The sequence below is a fragment of the Coenobita brevimanus genome, unplaced genomic scaffold, assembly GCF_032717465.1.
Source record: "Coenobita brevimanus isolate Jiangsu-jjx unplaced genomic scaffold, ASM3271746v2 jjx.HiC_scaffold_2751, whole genome shotgun sequence".
In the NCBI taxonomy this organism is placed as follows: Eukaryota; Metazoa; Arthropoda; class Malacostraca; order Decapoda; family Coenobitidae; genus Coenobita; species Coenobita brevimanus.
The window spans coordinates 365,980-384,228 of record NW_027643710.1 but is presented as its reverse complement, the minus strand read 5'-3'; the positions used below and the strand labels follow the sequence as shown (position 1 = coordinate 384,228).

Genomic DNA, 18,249 nt, shown 5'->3' with positions numbered 1-18,249 from the left:
AGCAAGGAAGAGTGGCTGTGCGTGACAGAAATAAATGGAGAGAAATTGTGAATGAATAAGTGATGACGCAGCCCTGAGGGGATATTCTCCCGCATTTGGTCTGATCAGCTAGTCAGGTCAGGTGCGGGTAAGGGGATGGGTCTGTTATGATGTGACAGGGGTAAACCAGTTCTGCTGTCGGGCCCTGCTGCGGATGTCACTGATTGCATTGCCCAGTTGACCCTTGTGCGGTGTGGTGCGGTGAGGATCTGTCCGTTCTCCCCTTTGGGGCTAAGATGCAAATGAATGTGTTTGAATGGATGAGTAAATGGAGAGTGAGTCGTCCTGTCTCGGCTACCTCCCTTTCCTTGGGGGAAGCAGCCTAGGTATATAGATAGATAGATAGTGTATATTTTTGAATTCCTTCATGTTGCGGTCACTAAAGGGTTAATTAAAAGGGTGGGGGGAAGTGTGCAGTGATGTTTGCTAGGGTTGTTATGGGTGTATTAGCAATCACTGCAGCAGCTGCTTGTTTAAGTGTCTCCTCGGGGCTGGCTGCCGTATTTATGCGGGGCGTATCTGGGTTGGGGAGATTGACAGGTCTGTTAAATTTATTGGTGTTTCGGCAGCTGAGAATATAGTGGAGAAACGGGAATGGGGTATCAGTGTTGCAGTTTTCACACGTGCTGGGTTGTGCCTCATTTGTGAGTATATGAGCTTTACACTTATATCCCAGGCGGAGGCGTCGTATATTTTTAAGTGTTCTGCTTTTGAATTTGTTAATAGCATTTATTGGCTCATATTTTGTAGCGGCAGCATACCATATTGCAGAAGGGGAGCCCGCCTGGACTTGATGCTCGTGTTCTGAGCGGTTGATTGTTGCTGCCTGCATTTTAATTGTTCTTTTGATCTGAGTGAGGCTCGGTGTTATGTCAACCTGAACGTGTGAATATTCCGTGGCTTCTTTGGCTAGTTGGTCTGCCAATTCATTCCCTTTGATACCTACATGGCTGGGTATCCAATTAATTGTTATAGTTCCGCCAGCATCTCGTATTTCTTGCGCGGTGGCAATTATGTCAGTACGAGTAATTAAATGAGTGTTATCAGACGGCTCCTGTTTTCTTAGCGTTTGTATTGCGCTGGCGGAGTCTGTATGGATGATTGTATGGGATGTTGGGTTGATGTCTAGGGCATCATCCATGGCGGTAAGAATTGCAATTAATTCAGTCTGGAGTGTAGAGGCTCCATCTGATACACGCAGGCCAAATGAGTGTTCTCGGCATACGACTGCCGCACCTGCTTTATTGTTATTCACAGAGCCGTCTGTATAGTAGGTTGATGAGTTGGGGGAGGTGAGGGAGGCAATTTGCATTAAGCTCCCTTGGCGTAATTGTTGTACGGGAGTGAGGGCTTTAGGGGGAGAGCTTGTAATGATAAGATTGAATAGGGGGGGATCCCAAGGAGGGCGGGGATGATACGCTACACTTGGTTCATCTGGGGGGAGATTTATGATGGGATTTAGATTAAAGGAGTGAATGGCTTTTGCGGCGCAGTGACTCCAGGTGTTGTTTAGGATGTCGGGGTGTAGGTTAGCAGCCGCCGTTAATCGTGTTGTACGGGGCAGGGGCGATTTTTTACGTGTAAGCTTGGCTGCCAAGCTAGCGACTCTTGCTTTGATTCTGATGTTAATAGATTCGATGTTGCACTCCATTCTGAGGTTGCAAAGCCGTGTCCACATTGGTGATCCCGTCATAATTCTTAGTGCCTCATTCTGTATAACCTCCAGTTTGTCGGCTAATTTTGGGTTGATGGTGGGTAAGGCAGGCGCTGCGTAATCAATAATAGATCTTATTGCCTGAATATAGAAGAGACGTAAGACTTTAAATGAAGCTCCTTCACCTTTGCCAGCTAAAGATCTAAGGGCGTTGAGGCGTAATTTGGTGATATCTCGGAGGTATTTTATTTCTGTGTCAAAGGTGAGGTTTCTGTCCATGTATACCCCTAGGTACCGGTGGGTGTTGACGTACTCTATAAGAGAGTTACCGAGGAACAGCTGTTTTGGTGGGGTTGGAATTTTGATGGGGAGGGCCTTAGTTTTGAGCGGATTTATTTTCAGGCCTAATTCTCTACATTTTTTATGCAGGATGTCTAGTGCTTTTTGCGCTTTCTGTGAGTAGCGCCCCCCATATATTACTAGAGTTATATCATCAGCATAACACAAAAGGCGGGCTCCTTGGCCCAGGTCGAGATGAAGGAGGCATTCAATTAATGTGTTAAAAAGGGTGGGGCTAATGATGCTTCCTTGTGGAGTGCCATTTGTGTGATTATATGCTTCTGAAAGATGGCCTTGGAACCTGACTTTGGCTTTGCGACCTGAGAAAAAGCTTTCAAGCCAGCGCAGAAGGTGACCCTTAACACCCTTGCTTGCAAGGGTGGCAAGGATGGCCTCGGGACATGCCAGCTCAAAAGCTTTTTCCAGGTCTATGAAAATGGCTAGGCCTTTACCTCCCCTGAGCTCTGATAAAAATGAGCTAAGGTATTCAGCTGTGCCCTTGCCTTTTGTGAAGGCGAAGATGTGGCTATGTGGTGATGGGGTGACCCAGTCAAGGCGGCTTTTAACCATTCTTTCGGTGGTTTTGGAGAGAAAACTAAGAAGAGAGATGGGTCTGTAGGTGGTGGGATCGAGAGGCTTGGGGATGGGATGGATTATAGCCTCCTTCCATTGAGATGGAATAATGCCTAAATGCCACGAGTGATTGATGAGGTCCAGAAAGGCTGTTTTAGCAGTGTTCCCCGCATGATTAATCATGGAATATGTAATTCTCTGATCATGTATGTCTGCCTGATTCGCCACGGCTACAATATATCATCTTGCCTGGTCGCTTGCCTGCTCGTTACTTACAGCCTCGTATCTGCATAATGAACCATGAAATATTGTAACTGGCTGACCATGGCAGGACAACGAGAGATAAAGAGGGGGGATAAGAGAAAAAGAGCAGAGAGTAAAAGCAAAAAGAACAGAGAATGAGATAAAGAGAGCAGAGACTGAAACAAAGCGCATAAAGGCAGAATGGGGCCAGAAAGAGTGAAAAAAAAAAAACGAAGAACGAAAAAAGAACACAGGATAACAATAATATACGCTTAGATAGGAAGTTCGGAGGCTGATGAGGACTATGAGGAGTGCTACAGTATAAGCAGACGAGACTACTTGGTTCAGAGGCTGATGAAGGCTGTGAGAAGACCATGAATGATTTGAGAGAGTTGTCATTGTATAATCAGACAGGACGTGTGCGACTCCCTTTATGGTGTGTGTAATCAGCAGAAAAAAGCCTTGCACGAGGGAGGTCGGAAGCTACAAACGTGCTATTGACCAATTACCAATAGGAGTGTAATAGATAATAAACACCCTTGCACGAGAGGGAGGTAGGAGGCTTTAAAAACATACCATTGACAGATTACCAATAGGACGAGTTTAATAAACACCGATGTAAAACACACGAATAAACATCGATGCCTGAGAGGTGGGGAGCTGTAAACATATACCAGTGATGTCACCAACTGGACGAGCGTAATAGACAGTAAACACCCTTACTTGAGTGGAGGCGGAAAGCTTCAGAAACATTCCAGTGATATATTAACCTCCATATTAAAGAAAGCACTGAGAGATCTATTAACGCTTGCCATAAAAGACTGAACCTGAGTCTGTTATCTCGCAGCCACATACGAACAGACATAAAACAAGGCATATCCAACGACTTTCAGTACAGCAACGTATCTTCAACCTTATTCTTACTTCATACTTTACTCAACTTGGGCAACGTATCTGCTAATGAAACTTGGGCAGGATATCTGGTACACAAGGCTGTATCTACTGCCATCTTTCTAGTTCTAGTATTTTCCACGAAGCTCTTATACAATCGTTCAGAGAGAGCTAAATAAACTAAAAACATATGCTATACTGAGGAAGAGGCAATCGTAACTATAAAGGGCGCTATTCTTAAGCAGTCCACCCTCAGTCACACGAGAAGTGAAACATACAAACACAAAGTTTCAGTCACACAAGGCACACACAAAATATATAAAATAGACGAAACACGAAGCGAGCACACACACACACAAATACACACACACACACACAAAACCACGCCCCCCTCCTGTGATGTTTGACTTTGGAAGGACCGACCAACAAAAGACCGTAATGCATAAACCAATTTATATAGGCCTAGTCTCAACTAACCTATCCATATTTGCTCGAACTGAATCCTGCCTAACCTCGAATGACCTAATCCAACCTAAATTGACCCAACCTAATCTAACTTAACCTCATCTAACCCAGTCTAATTGTATTTAACTTCACAATCTCATGTAACCTCCTCATACATAACCTAACCAATTCTGATGCAGCCTAACCGCATCTAACCCTACCTAATCCTACCCAGTCTCACTTAACCATACCATACCTGACCTAACCCAACCCAGTCAAGCCTAAAATGACCTAATCCAACCGAACCTAACCCAGCCTAACCCAACCAAATAAAACCCAACTCAAAACCTATCAAAACCGACGTATTCTAAAGCAATCTAACCTAATCCGTCTATATCTAGTCGAACTGAAGCCAACCCAACCAAAAATTACCTAATCAGACCAAACCCTGCCCAAAGTGACCTAACCTAACTTTCGGTCGCCCATGAAATCGCTTTATAAGAAACTATGCTCTCTGAAAGTCTACGGGTGTAACAGTCCAAGTTTCGCCTGTTCTGTGTACATAAGTGTGTGTGTTTGTGTGTGTTTATTTAGGAGTGTCTGAGATGTGTACTACAGGGAAAAATTTACACTTTCTCTCTCTCTCTCTCTCTCTCTCTCTCTCTCGTGTTAAAAAATTGGGTACACAATCGGCACGATGCGTCCTTCTAATGCAGTACTGACAAAAAACGAGAGAGAGAGAGAGAGAGAGAGAGAGAGAGAGAATCCTCCCCTAGATAATTAGGGTCAACTGCTAGTGTTGTGTTGAATGGAAGAGACAGTACATAACAGCCCTCCCTCCCGCCCTCCTTCCTGCCTCCTCTCCAGAAATGACTCCCGTAGTGTCCAACGCTCTGTCAGATAGAGGAGACAATCAAGACAATCAACACAGCCTGATCTCCCGCCCTCCTTGTTGTCTTTTGTTTTTAAGGCCCTACTGTTTTTCGTATATTGTTTTTCTGGCCCAGTGGTGCTTTTTCCTGTACATTGCTTTGGTGTGTTTTGTAATGTGGCCTAAAACTTGAGTCTCTTCCACTTGGTACTCTGTCTGAGGTTTAAGTGACTGGATGTGTTTTGTTCCTACTTCTGACTGCATCCTCGTACTCTCTCTCTCTCTCTCTCTCTCTCTCTCTCTCTCTCTCACACACACACACACACACACACACACACACACACACACACACAAGGATAGGATACTTTTCTTAAGTGGGCGAATCGCGTGAGAACACAATACTTCAGCTAAAATTTGGTATCAATAAGTAAAACTCTTGCCCAGTATGGCTTGTAAAATTGCCCTGCTTTGAGGAACACCAAAGCATTGTCTCCTTTCCAGCTATTGAACTCTCTCTCTCTTTTCTATAGCCGAGAAACACCCAAAGCTTTTCCGCTAGACAAGAACAGAGCATCATTATTTTTTCTCTGCTCATCTGTTGTGGCGGTCATGGCATGTCGTGGCTTTCTTAAGGGTTATATCAAGACCTGCCACTTCAAGCAGACCCTCTTAACTAAATAAAATCGTCTGGAAATAGCTAGAATAATAAAATGTCAGGGAATAAGAGAGTTAATACTCAGACACTTTTTTCAGCTCTGGAAAGAAGTAAACACATGACACCATAGCCTAAGTACGGGTCACTGACCATAAAAGGGCACTGGGGTTGAGGTGTGTGTGTGTGTGTGTGTGTGTAATTCACCGGGTCGGTCAGGATCACTTGATGGTCGTGATCGTCAGCTTTTACCCTCCCGGAAGGGAGCTGAGAGCTCATAAGTCCGATCTAGGGGCAAGGCTGTGACCTTCACACACGCACACACCCGTCCCCTTGCTCGAGGGGGACAGTAACCACCCACTTCGTCAGTGAAACTTTTCGCAACCTGAGCGAGGCTTGAACTCCCGTCAACCAGTTGGCAAGCGAGAACGTTACCACTGCACCAGCGAGCGGTGTGTGTGTGTGTGTGTGTGTGTGTGTGTGTGTGTGTGTGTGTGTGTGAAAGCGTAGTTGTGTAACAGTACTATACAGCCAGACACAAAAACTTCACCCAATATTTCACCTCATCTCTTCTACTTTTTACTTCCCTCTGTTGCCTAATATTCCTAAGCTGGGAGAGGCTTCGTATGCTTCTCCCCCCAATCATTCCCTCTGATGCAATACAGGAAAGTGACGGATTTCCCCCCCACACACGCCCCCTCTCTCTCTCTCTCTCTCTCTCTCTCTCTCTCTCTCTCTTTCTAAGTGTTAAGTGGGAGCAGCAGAATACCAGGCAGAACTTTTGTCTCTTAAGTGTACCTCGTTTCATTCACTGTCCTAGAATTCGAGGAGTGAGGGTGTGCGGTGTGGCTAACGTGGTACACAACCCTTTCACTACGAGTACTGTAATCTTATTCGTGCAATCTCCAGACGATTTTATCCAGCTTAAAGGGGATTTGTCGAACTGGAGGGGTTATATCTAGCCTTCATTAACCCTTTCGCCACTAAGGGTCTTTTCCAAGTTTAAAATCGTCTTGAGAGAGAGAGACAGACAGACAGAGACAGAGGCAGACAGAGAGACAGAAATAGACAGACAGAATTAAAATAAAACTGTGTCATCGGACTGAAGGAGTTAACCAGTTTCTATGACCAACGCCAGACGATTTTATTCAGCCGAGGGACAATTTTTTTTTTTTTTTAAGCATGGAAGAAGGAACTGCGGCTAAACGGTGGAAAACTATCCCTTATAAACTTTTTTTTCCTTTTCCGTAATAACAAATTTAACCCTTTCAATTCGGCGGGGTATTTTTTTATGCATTCGTGCTGGAGAGCAGATTTGACTAGTAACCAAGGAGACTCATTTCTATCTCTTAACTGAGGCCCACTGAATTTCACGCAACCACGACTTAGCATTCTCTTTGTGGGAGTGGTCTGGTTCCGTCAGATGAAAATAAACAGACTATAATAACAAGAATAAACTTAAAAAAAAGAATGGACATCACCGGGATTCAAGGCATTAACCCGGGAAGATTTCACTCAGTAGCGGGAAATTCGCACGTGTAGTAACAACGTGACTGAATCTGGCACCTCCCCGGACTCCCAGATACGATAGGATCACGTCTTTTCTGTTTTATTCTCGCTGGGCAGAAGAGAGCGAGGTGGAGGGGTGCTGTCAGGTGAACCCGTCTGACCTACGCTGAATACGTGGTTAGAAAGTCTCCATTAACCCCTTCTATATGCAAGCGTTTTTCAGTGTCGGTATATCGACCAGAAAGTCTCTATTAATCCCATCTATATGCAAACGTTATTCGGTATCTGTAAATTTGTTAGACGGCCCCCAATAATCCTTTTTATATACAAACGTTTCTCGGCATCGGTATCTTCTTATCACCCACACGTTTTCATTCAGCTTAGACCAGGCCTCTTCTAGTTTGTCTTCGAGTATTATAGTAAGATACCTGGATCTAGGAAAGGGTGGCTACAAATCTATCGTCTCCAGGTCATTCTATCCTTTGCCATCCCGCTTCCTTGTCTCCAGTTTACACCCTCCTCACTCATCTACCTCTCCACCGGACCCCTCCATCTCATCCTCGGTTTCTCCCACACCCCCTCCACCTTCACCCCACTCACATACTCTCCTAGTCAGTCTCACATTCTCCATTCTCTCTAAAAACACCAGCACATCCACAGCGCCACCACAACGTTCCATATCTTCTTTTTTGTGCCACTCTGTCTGCAGTAGTGAAGGAAATAATGCTCAGACTGATGGGATTAAGGCCTGTATTCTCGTCGGTTAAGGTGGCTCCCTGACACCTTATCCATAGCGAATTATTTTCCATAGTGTGCCTTACTACTCTCCTGTATATTGCGTTTATCTTTTAAACACCATCATGGAAGGCAAAAATAACATGCAAGGAATTATTAATGAGATGCAAGCAAAAATAAACCGGTATGGAAAAGGTGTTAGGGAGCTTACTTACCTGACGAGAATACGCGACTAAAAAGATTATTCCGAATCCCAACTGATGCCAAACTCGAGGATGGACAGATGAACCCCCTGACTGCGATATGTTCCCTCCGCTAAGTATAAGGGTATGATGTTTGCCTCAGTGGAATGAGAAGGCAACACGTCTGTTTGGGACTGCACCATGGCTCCTACCAAGGAGAACATAAAGTTAACCGAGGATGCGGAACACGGAGGCATGGGGAGTAAGGTGGTGGGGCAAGTACGGTGGTACCACGTTAGGAAGGGGTACGGCTTCCTGACTCGTCGGGACACAGGCGCCGACATTTTTATCCACCGCTCTTCCATTGTAGCCCCTAACCCAGCCCATCCTATACCTTCAGTTGCTGCTGGCGAGGTGGTGGAGTTCGTGGTGGAGGAGAGCGCCAAGGGTCCTGCAGCTGCCTTTGTTACTGGCCCTGCAGGCCAGGTGGTGCGGGGCTCTCCCCACGCCCTTTCCCGTCGTCGGCGCCAGTGCCAGCCTCCAGCTGCGGCTTCTGCCTCCTTCCTTGGCTCCTCTGCCTCCACCATCGTTACTATGTGTGTGGAGGTTGCCAAGGCCTTCTCGGGGGGAGATTTGGCAGTTTTTGCCCAGCGCCTGCCTTCCATCTTCAAGGCCAATGGGCTCCCTGCCATCATAATTCCCGAGTCATTTTCCTCCACACCCATAGTGCAGAGGAGGCCTGGGAGGAGGGCCCCGTGTCGTCGTTCTGGGCCCCCTGCGACCCCCCACTTCTTTGGTCCCGAGGGTGCTGCAGCTGCAACCCTCAACTCCCCCAACGAGGATTCGCCTGTCAGGGCGTGCTGTCTCCCGCCAGTCTACCTCTCAGTCCCTCCCTGCTGTGCCCATGGAAGTTGGGGACGATGAGCCCTCATCATCACCTGAGGTAGGAGTTCCCACCCCTTCTGTGTCTCCCGTGGTGCCTTCGGATGTGCCTACCCCTTCACCTGAGGCTCAAGCAAGTCCCACACCCTCTGCTTCAGCTCGGTGACTCTCTTGGGGCAACTTTACCTCCCTCACCCGGTTTGGCCTCAAGAGCATGAAGCAGCAGTTGCTGTACTACGAGGACAAGGCACCTGAGGAGTGTGGGCAGGAGGAGTTCAGTAAGAGGGACTACCAGCGGGCATTGCTTTCTTTCAAAGAGTTGCGCCGGGGGTCCCTTCAGGCTGTCACCGACCAAGAGGTAGTTCGAATCCTATCCTACACCCTCAGGATTGTACTTTCGCACCTCTATGGCACAGACTCTGCTTCTGACTCAGGCTCCAGTTCTGCTTCATCTGAGGTTTAACCATCCTTCGGCCATTAGCCTCATATCACTGCCTCCCGTGTGACTAAGACCTCCACAGCCTGTATTTTGAGCTGAATATGTGTCCTTTTGTGTAACTGTCTTTATCTATTCGGGCATCATTGTTTATTTGCACCTTTTGTTTATTTCAATGTCTTTTGTGTATTTTTGTGTATTTATCTTATACATAGACTCTATGGCTTAATGGCCACAATATGGCCGATAGCCATTAATTCAAAAAAAAAAAAAAATCAGTGGAATACCTAGGTGAGTCCATGGCAGCGAGAAAAAGATACACACACACACACACACACACACACACACACACACACACACACTTAGGTCTGCTTGATCAACTCTCTGACCCTGGGGATGCCTTCTTCATTCCTTAATATTTTCTTCCAGTTTTATTCAACACAGGACAGACTTATAGAACAGGAAGAGATGACCCCTCCAGTACGACAGACCTTTCCTATGCTGAATAAAATCGTCTGGTAACAACAAGAATAAACAGGACGTCACCTGGATGCTGCAGCCAGGATTCAGTATTAAAATTGAAAGCGCAAATGTAAAGACAAGCTCCCTATTGGTTACGACAATTTTTGAAATACCTGATGAGGATAGGACACGTCTCACCTTTCCGTACCTGCAGTGAGGGATGTGGGCTAATCACCTTTAATTACAGGTGTCCCTTTAATTACCGTCAAATCATAGGACAGTACTTGACTTCCCCTTCGCGTTCCCAATTACAATACAATGGTCATGATCCTCTTTAACCAGAATTTACGTTTTTTACGCTGCTTTATTTTCTAACATAAAGCCTCTCCTACTGAAGGGATTATTCCAGCTGAAAAAAGCGAGAAACAAACAACAACTTTCCTAATAACATCCAGTAAAAGTCCGAGGTGCAATACACGCAATAAATCGCTGAGAAAAGGGAGCTCCGAAGTCTACACTGCAACCTGTAATATGGAACAAAAGGCGACACGACACTTACAAGCACACCAGGGAAATATACCGTAACAAGGGCTATACTGTAGACTAATGATGGTGGATTTTGGCTCGTACGCTACCACTGTCATTCAGAGTACCGTGAACTGGAATGTAGGTGACCTCGAAAAGCTTTTATTCGAGGTCATCCTTCCTAAGCTGAATAAAATCGTCTGGCGGTAACAAGAAGGAAAATTGAAGTGATGTTCTCGGAATGGTTATGACGGAGACTATATTGCTCTAGGGTAGAAGGGGCAAACTAATCTTTGCTCATCTATCTATCTTTCAATCTATCTAGGGTATAAGGAGAGATAGAGATTACCTTCCACTTTACGATGTGAGAAATGGAGCTTTCTCTCTCTCTCTCTCTCTCTACCAGCCAGATAATATGATGTACTCGTCCGTGCCAAGTAAAGACAAACAGCCGGGAGAAGGCCGGCCACCTGCACCACTAGGGTACTTTTTACGAGTTATTTTTAGAAGTTCAATTTATAGTTACCTTAAATCTCTCTGCTTCACATATTTAAACTGTGGTGAAAGCTGTTTTCCAGTGGTACCAGATATCTGCCAAAACAACGACAAATGCTGCAGAAAATAAGGGCCACAAATTTACCCTTGCCCTCTCGGATACGTTGTACGCCTAGTGACTGGACACTATAACTCGATCACGCTATCTCAGGCATCTCTCCTTTACTACCTTTTAAAGTTACAGACCGAGGAGAAAAGTTGACTTTTTTGCCTTGCAGCAGGTTGCCGTCATCACCAAGAACTAACACAAGCAATAACGAACCCTTATCATCAGTAGTTCTGGCCAGTATTAGCAAAATCAAAGTGGTTCCGTGCAAGTCTCACCGTTCCCATCATCACCCAAGGACAGTACTAACACAGTACCTTGCTTTAAGCTCACATCATCAATATACTACGTTGCAATACAGGAAGGTTAAAATCTCAGAGTGGTGTGGTACGGGACAGCCAAAGTTTGCCCACATTCCCTACCGGTTGTGGCAATGTGGGCTGTTACATGAACTATTTCTATGTGATAGCAATATGAAGTACACAAGAAAAGAGTATGGGAAGGAAGGATATTCCCTGTCTGTGAGGAGGAAAGAGAAATACGCAAGATACGACGCAATGCTGGCTGAGAAATTCCGATGAACTCTTGGTCATGGCTGTGCAGAATAAAATCATCAGTCATTATCATCATCATACACACGACCAGATTAAAGTGCTATGGCCAAATACCTTGCAACTAGCTATGGGTCGACTTAATACCACATTGCTATAGGTCCACATCATCATTATATCATCATCATCATCATCATCATCATCACCATCATCATACTATCATCGACAATTTCAAAGCACACTACCTTGCAATTGGCTGTGGGTCGAGTTGAGACCACTTGTCAATGGGGTCAGCGTTGATTAGCCTGGCCAGAGCCGCCTCCGTCAGTGTCACCAGCCCAGTCTCGGGGTCGGCGCTCCACTGGCCTGCCTGTAGACCCCCGCCACCGCCACCATCTCCCTAAGTCTTGCCTCCGTCGCCAAGTCTCATCTCTTCCACCATCATCCTTGAACTTGAACCTCCTCTATTTGGAAGGTTCTCTGCTACCTTCTCAACCAGCTTGAAGGCTTGTACTCTTGTCGTAGCGAAAAAAATTGTCTTGTCCTTATATCTGCCTGAATCGTATTTATCCTTTCAGGTGAACCTCCTGTGTCTTGAAGGTTCTCTGCAACCTTCTCAACCAGCCTAAAGATGCTTCGTTGTAAAGAAATATACTAATGGAGTTTTAGTTACTTCTGCCGGAATGGTATCACACAATCGTCCTAAGCACTGATGCCGTCCCTCATTATCACGGAGCTAACAGGATCATCGACACTCAGAAAATGTTAGGTAAATTCACTGTTCTATTCCAGAAAAATACACTGCATGTAAACCATAAGGCTTTGAGCTGGGACCTCTGCAGGAGGGAAGGGGACTGGGTGAGACTTCTTCAGGGGGGTGAAGGAGGTTTTTGAGACTTCTGGAGGAGGAGTAGGCCACTGAATGAGATTTGTAGGTGCTCAAGGAAGCTTTTGAGACTTTTGCAGGAGGGGAAAAATACTGCTGTAGGTGCTCAAGGAGGCTTTTGAGACTTGTGAACGAGGGAAGGAGGCTTCGAGGTGAGACTTCTGCAGGAGAGTAAGGAACCGAACCACTAACACAGCCGCGACACTCTGTCCCTGGAGGGAGTGACAGGGGCGTCCGTCCTCTCTTAGCTCACTCGCGGTCCACACTGACGCCATTCACCACTGCGCTCCCTCGGCCCTCTCTCTAGACTTGGAGAATTGACGGCTAGGATGCTGCGTCGACATACATTTATAATCATTCTTTTGCCTTATCAACGTTCTCTGTCTCAACCAGAGTTTAGGACTGCTTACTTAATCCTTTGTCTTCACTTATATAACCACCAAACGTTTCACAATAAGGCAAGTTAATATTAAAAAGGAAAAACATAAAACTAACACGTAAAGGTGGCTTTAGCTGAGCTTGAGAATAAATTGGTTTTGGGATAAATAATTACACTGAGAAAGAGTGTCTGAGAAAGAGGTGGATCTGATTAGTATGGTAATAATGAGACAGCTTTGGGGTAGTCTATGGATAATTAAGATAGAAGATAAATAATAACTAAGAGAATAAATAGGAACTTCGATAATTATATGGTAAATGGGGGGTTTGTCTTAATGTGGAAATAAATAAACAGGTTTGTGGGTTGGAGAAACAGAGGGCAGGACACACCAAACAAAACCTTGCTAGTTTTATCACGGGGTTCATCTCATCACTAAATAGCCTTAAACATGTCTCCCTAGCCTTTGTGTGTGTGTGTGTAATTCACCAGGTCGGTCACGATCACCTGATGGTCGTGATCGTCAGCTTTTACCATCCCGGAAGGGAGCTGAGAGCTCATATAGTCCGATCTAAGGGCAAGGCTGTGACCTTCACACACGCACACACCCGTCCCCTTGCTCAAGGGGGACAGTAACCACTCACTTCGTCAGTGAACTTTTCGCAACCTGAGCGAGGCGCGAACTCCCGTCTACCAGATGGCAAGCGAGAACGTTACCACTGCACCAGCGAGCGGTGTGTGTGTGTGTGTGTGTGTGTGTGTGTGTGTAGACAGGTAGGTAGGTAGGTAGGTAGGTAGTTAGGAAGACAAGCAGGCACGCAGGGACACACAGGTAAGTGGGTAGGTAATTAGGTAGGCAGACAGGCAGGCACACAGGCAGGTAAGCAGGTAGGCAAGTAAGTCCATCCTAAACCTAAACTGAATCGTTTAAATGTAATCTCTTCGAAAGGACTAAGATTATGACCAAGGCGCCTGATACACTCTTGGTAACGAGTACTGTGCAATCTCAAGTCAGTCACGAGGCTATAAAAATATCACCCAATTCTCCTCTCAGCAACATACAGGGGAAGAGGCTTGATAACTGGGCACTGGTCGAGGGAGCCAGTGATTTGAGGTGCCAGTCATCGGTGTTGGTTAGTGATGTTACGGGAGCTAGTTTGGTGATGAAGCAGAACTGCCTCAAGAACACGAACACGATAACGAACACACACACACACACACACACACACACACACACACACACACACACACACACACACACACACACAGGATAACCTCAGATGTGTCCTTTCCATATGCCTACAGACTTATGCCTCACCCTTTATAATGAGGAGGACCATAAGTCGAAGAGGCTGTGTATTTCAAGTGTACAATTTTCCTGCTTGGAATGATTATAACCACTGATGCTACCGGCTCTAAGTACAGGCTTGCGAGGATCCTAAGTGATTTGCCTGATAAGGGAAATTACAATGAGGAAAAGAATTAATGAAGGTAGGAGTGTGGAGGATATAAATGGGGGAAAGAATAAATGAAAGTAGGGAAAAGGAAAATATAAAAATAAAAATATAAACTGAGATGACATGAGAGAAAAGTGATACCATGCCTTTTGCTGATAGGAAATTCCAGCACCTTATTACATGGACTGAGGTAGCGAAAGGGAACTGGTCAAAGTTTTCCATTTTCTACTTACAAAATGCTGCGGTAAAGGACGCACGCACGCACACACTCACTCACCCACTCTCTCTCTCTCAAAAGAAAAAAAAAATGCACAATTAACTTATATGTCATGCCAGAACACAAAATGTATTGTATCACCGAAAACTCAAGAACGGTAGATTTTACAGCCAATAAACTGGAAGGGAAGTCTCAAAGAAGTCGTTTTATTGCCCAGACGAAACACCTACAGCTTTTGATTGTGCCTTGAGGACCAGAGACCAATTTAAGAGACGGAGGTGAACCAGAATACTAAGAAAGTGTATCGCCTTTAATATGAGAGACTTTGGAGACGAGAGAAGTAAGAGAGGGTTTGAGATGAGAGGATTACTATTTCAATACGAGAGGCCTTTGGATAGGAGTGAAGCAAGACAAGGAAACTTCAGGTCAGAAAATTATCTATTTCAATACGAGAAACTGTGGAGGGGAGTGAAGTTAGAGAGGAAGGGTTGAGGTGAGAAAAGGGGGCGTGAGTTGCAGAGAAGGTCGCCATATGGAGGAGGAAAGGGTGACATGGAGGTGATTCATTTGTGGTCACCCCTGACGGGATTAAGGCATCTGGTGACAGACAGGTAGACAGTTAGAATGATTGACTGACTGACTGATTGATTGATAAGTGAAGTTTGTATGGAAGACGTAAATTTGGACCAGCTTAAAGTGAGTGTACAGTAGAAATGGATGGTCGAAGTAGGTATCTATCTATGTATCTATCTATATACCTAGGCTGCTTCCCCCAAGGAAAGGGAGGTAGCCAAGACAGGACGACACACTCCCCATTTACTCATCCATTCAAACACATTCATTCGCATCTTAGCCCCAAGGGGAGAAGTAGGTATACAGGACAAAAATCTACCAAGTGAAGGTGAAGGTAATACAGAAATGGGTGGCAGATGTATGTATGAAGGACGAGAAAATGAACCAGGAGATATATGTATGAAGGACGAAAATAATGGGCCAGGTTATTGTGAAAGACCTATAATTATCACAGTATAAAAAACAAGGAATCAATAAGCTTCAAGTACTGAGATACAAGTCCTTCAAGTCTAGAGAGAAGCCATAAACCACACACAGAGGCCAATTAAGGAAACTCGCCAGTGAACGAGCAAGATGATGACCATAACCATTTTCGTAATAACTTTCCTTGTATATCTTGCACGTAGGTAGGTTTGTACAACTTTAAGATGTGGAAACTGATTAGCTTGCGTGTAGATGTGTGTAGGGGGGTGCGTTGTTGTTGTTGAGATTCGTCCATTTTATTATGAAAATGGACCCGGGCTCAGGGTGGAGAGCCCGCCAGAGTTATCAGAGATGTCAGTGGAGCAGCCTCTACGAGGAACTGCTGGGGCTGGTTAGTTTGGAAAATAAGGATACGTCTGTCTGTTTTAGACTTCCTAGGAGAATGTCGGGATTAAAGGCCGACTTTACGACGTTGGAAATTTCTGCCTTGCTGAGGGTGTCGTTATAGCTGAGGTCAGGTTCAGAAGCGTGTGGAGTAGTGCCTTCGGGACCTATCTCGGCAGGTGGCGGTGGTTTAGGCTGTTTCTTCCTCTTCCTCTTCTTGTTCGATGTCGGTGGTGGGGAGGGAGAGGTACATGCCTCCTCGGTGGCCTGGAGGTTCACGACAGCATCAGGTGGTGAGGGGGAGGTGTGGTCGCTTTCTTCCTGTAGGATGGAAAGGACAGGAGAGGCGACCCTTCCCTCAGCTGCTGACGGCGGGCGGTGATCGTCGGCGGTGTCGGTGTCCATGGGCGGGGCAGAGGTAGTGCAGGAGGAGGCAGTCGCTCTGTTAAGAGGAGCGTCATGCTGCAGCTTTTTCCGCGGTGTTGTGCGGGGTCTAGGAGGCTGCAGCGAGGTGGTGTGACGCTCCAGACGAGGGGGTGGCCGAGCATCACGAGCGAAGCTCTGAGGGATGACAAGGCGTGGCAGCCAGTTCTTCTCGAAGATTTCGGGGAGTAGAACGAGCATAGCTGCCTTGTCATCGCCACAGAAAGCCTTCGCCGTCGCGATGCACATGGCGGCAATGGTATCCACATCCTCAGGACATCGGGGATCCCCAGGCCGGCGCCCCTGGCCCGTGGGGCGCCGCCGTGCATTGGCAAAGTCTTGCACAGCTGCACCTCCCGGTCCAGTGACGTCTCTAGCCTCGGGACCCTTCGGTGTCTGGTGAATGTGGAACTCCACTGTCTCGCCCTGGCGTAATGAGAGCGAGGGGCGCCGAGAAGAGGTAGCAGCGATCGCTGAGCGATGCACAAATACATCGACGCCAGTATCCTGGCGCCGGATGAACCCGTATTTCGCCCTGATGCTGTACCACTTCACGGTGCCGGTAATGGTGATGGTCTGCACTCCTCCTTCAGGCTCAGTTCTGCTATGACCCTCAACGGGTCGTAGGCTGGAGCAGTAGTAGACGAGGCCATGATGAAGAGAGGAGATGTTGCTGCCACCGCTGCTGGACGAGGAATTAGGGGGGTGCGCGCGCAAGGAAAGGGGGGGAGGTCATGTAATCTACTGGTGTTTGCACTTTGCTCATAAAAACACACTACAGAACTAATATGTGATGTTACAGCAGACCAACGTACATATCACTACTATTTAACCATCAATATACTTTCCGCTGGAGATCCACGGTCGCTCAGTGAAAGCGTTTTTGTTTCGTGATCTGTTTTTAGGGTAACTCAAACCAAGGCGGCCATTAAAAGAGAATCCTGATATTAAGTATTTTCATGTGGAGTAAAAATTCTCTGCCAGCCTTGCGTCCTACTTTCCGTATTTCTCACTTTTGTCAAATGAGAGTTTCGTTCCTTCTGATACCTTTCTCTTGTGTGTTTCATGTTGCTATCACAAGAAACTAGTTCATGTGGCACCCTTCCATTCCCTCAAATGGCAGATAGGTGTTGAAGGCTTTTTGCTCACGGACATACTTGCATATGTGATCACCTTGTCGGTTCATATTGCAGACTGACGGGATGAATCATTATAACACATTTACGTATCACTCTCACTACAGACACCCATCACCATTTGTGCTTCTGTGTTGCGTGCCTAACCTTGTAAGACTTAAGGCATCCCAATGTGAGAGACATTAACCTGGTCCATATACTGAGTCGAGGAAAGAAATATTCAGGGAAAAGTGAAAGGAAAACTGAGGTTGACCAGACGAGGCCAATGTTACGGTGGCCGGTGCTAGTGAAATCCCTCCTAACCATATCTAATCTGTACTAATCTCACTAATCCCACCAATATCTGTCCTATTTCAACTTCACCTAACCCAAACCAACCTGATCACATCTAAACCGATTTAATTTAGCCCAGTCTCACCTAAATTATCAATATTTGCTCGAATTGAACTCTGCCTAACCTCGAATGACCTAATCCAACTTAAATCAACCCAACGTAATCTAGCTTAACCTCACCTAACCCAGTCTAATTGTATTTAACCTCACAATCTCACGTAACCTCCCTATACCTAACCTAACCAATTCTGACGCAGCCTAACCTCATCTAACCCTACCTAATCCTACCCAGTCTCACTTAACCATATCATACCCGACCTAACCCAACCCAGTCAAGCCTAAAATGACCTAATCCAACCTAATCTAACCCAGCCTAACCTAACCAAATAAAACCCAACTCAAAACCTATCAAAACCGACGTATTCTAAAGTAATCTAACCTAATCCGTCTAT

At 45.9% G+C, this 18,249-nt stretch overlaps 1 protein-coding gene across 1 annotated transcript; it reads right to left on the bottom strand.

The window, feature by feature from the left end:
• Nucleotides 1–430: 430 nt before the first annotated feature.
• Nucleotides 431–2,602, bottom strand: LOC145390033 (uncharacterized). Its single transcript, XM_080265115.1, has one exon. The coding sequence runs from the start codon at nucleotides 2,600–2,602 to the stop codon at nucleotides 431–433; it is 2,172 nt and encodes a 723-aa protein (XP_080121241.1).
• Nucleotides 2,603–18,249: the final 15,647 nt, after the last annotated feature.

Coding starts and splice junctions, on each gene's coding strand:
- LOC145390033 (XM_080265115.1), bottom strand. CDS start 2,602: ATGGTTAAAAGCCGCCTTGACTGGGTCACCCCATCACCACATAGCCAC.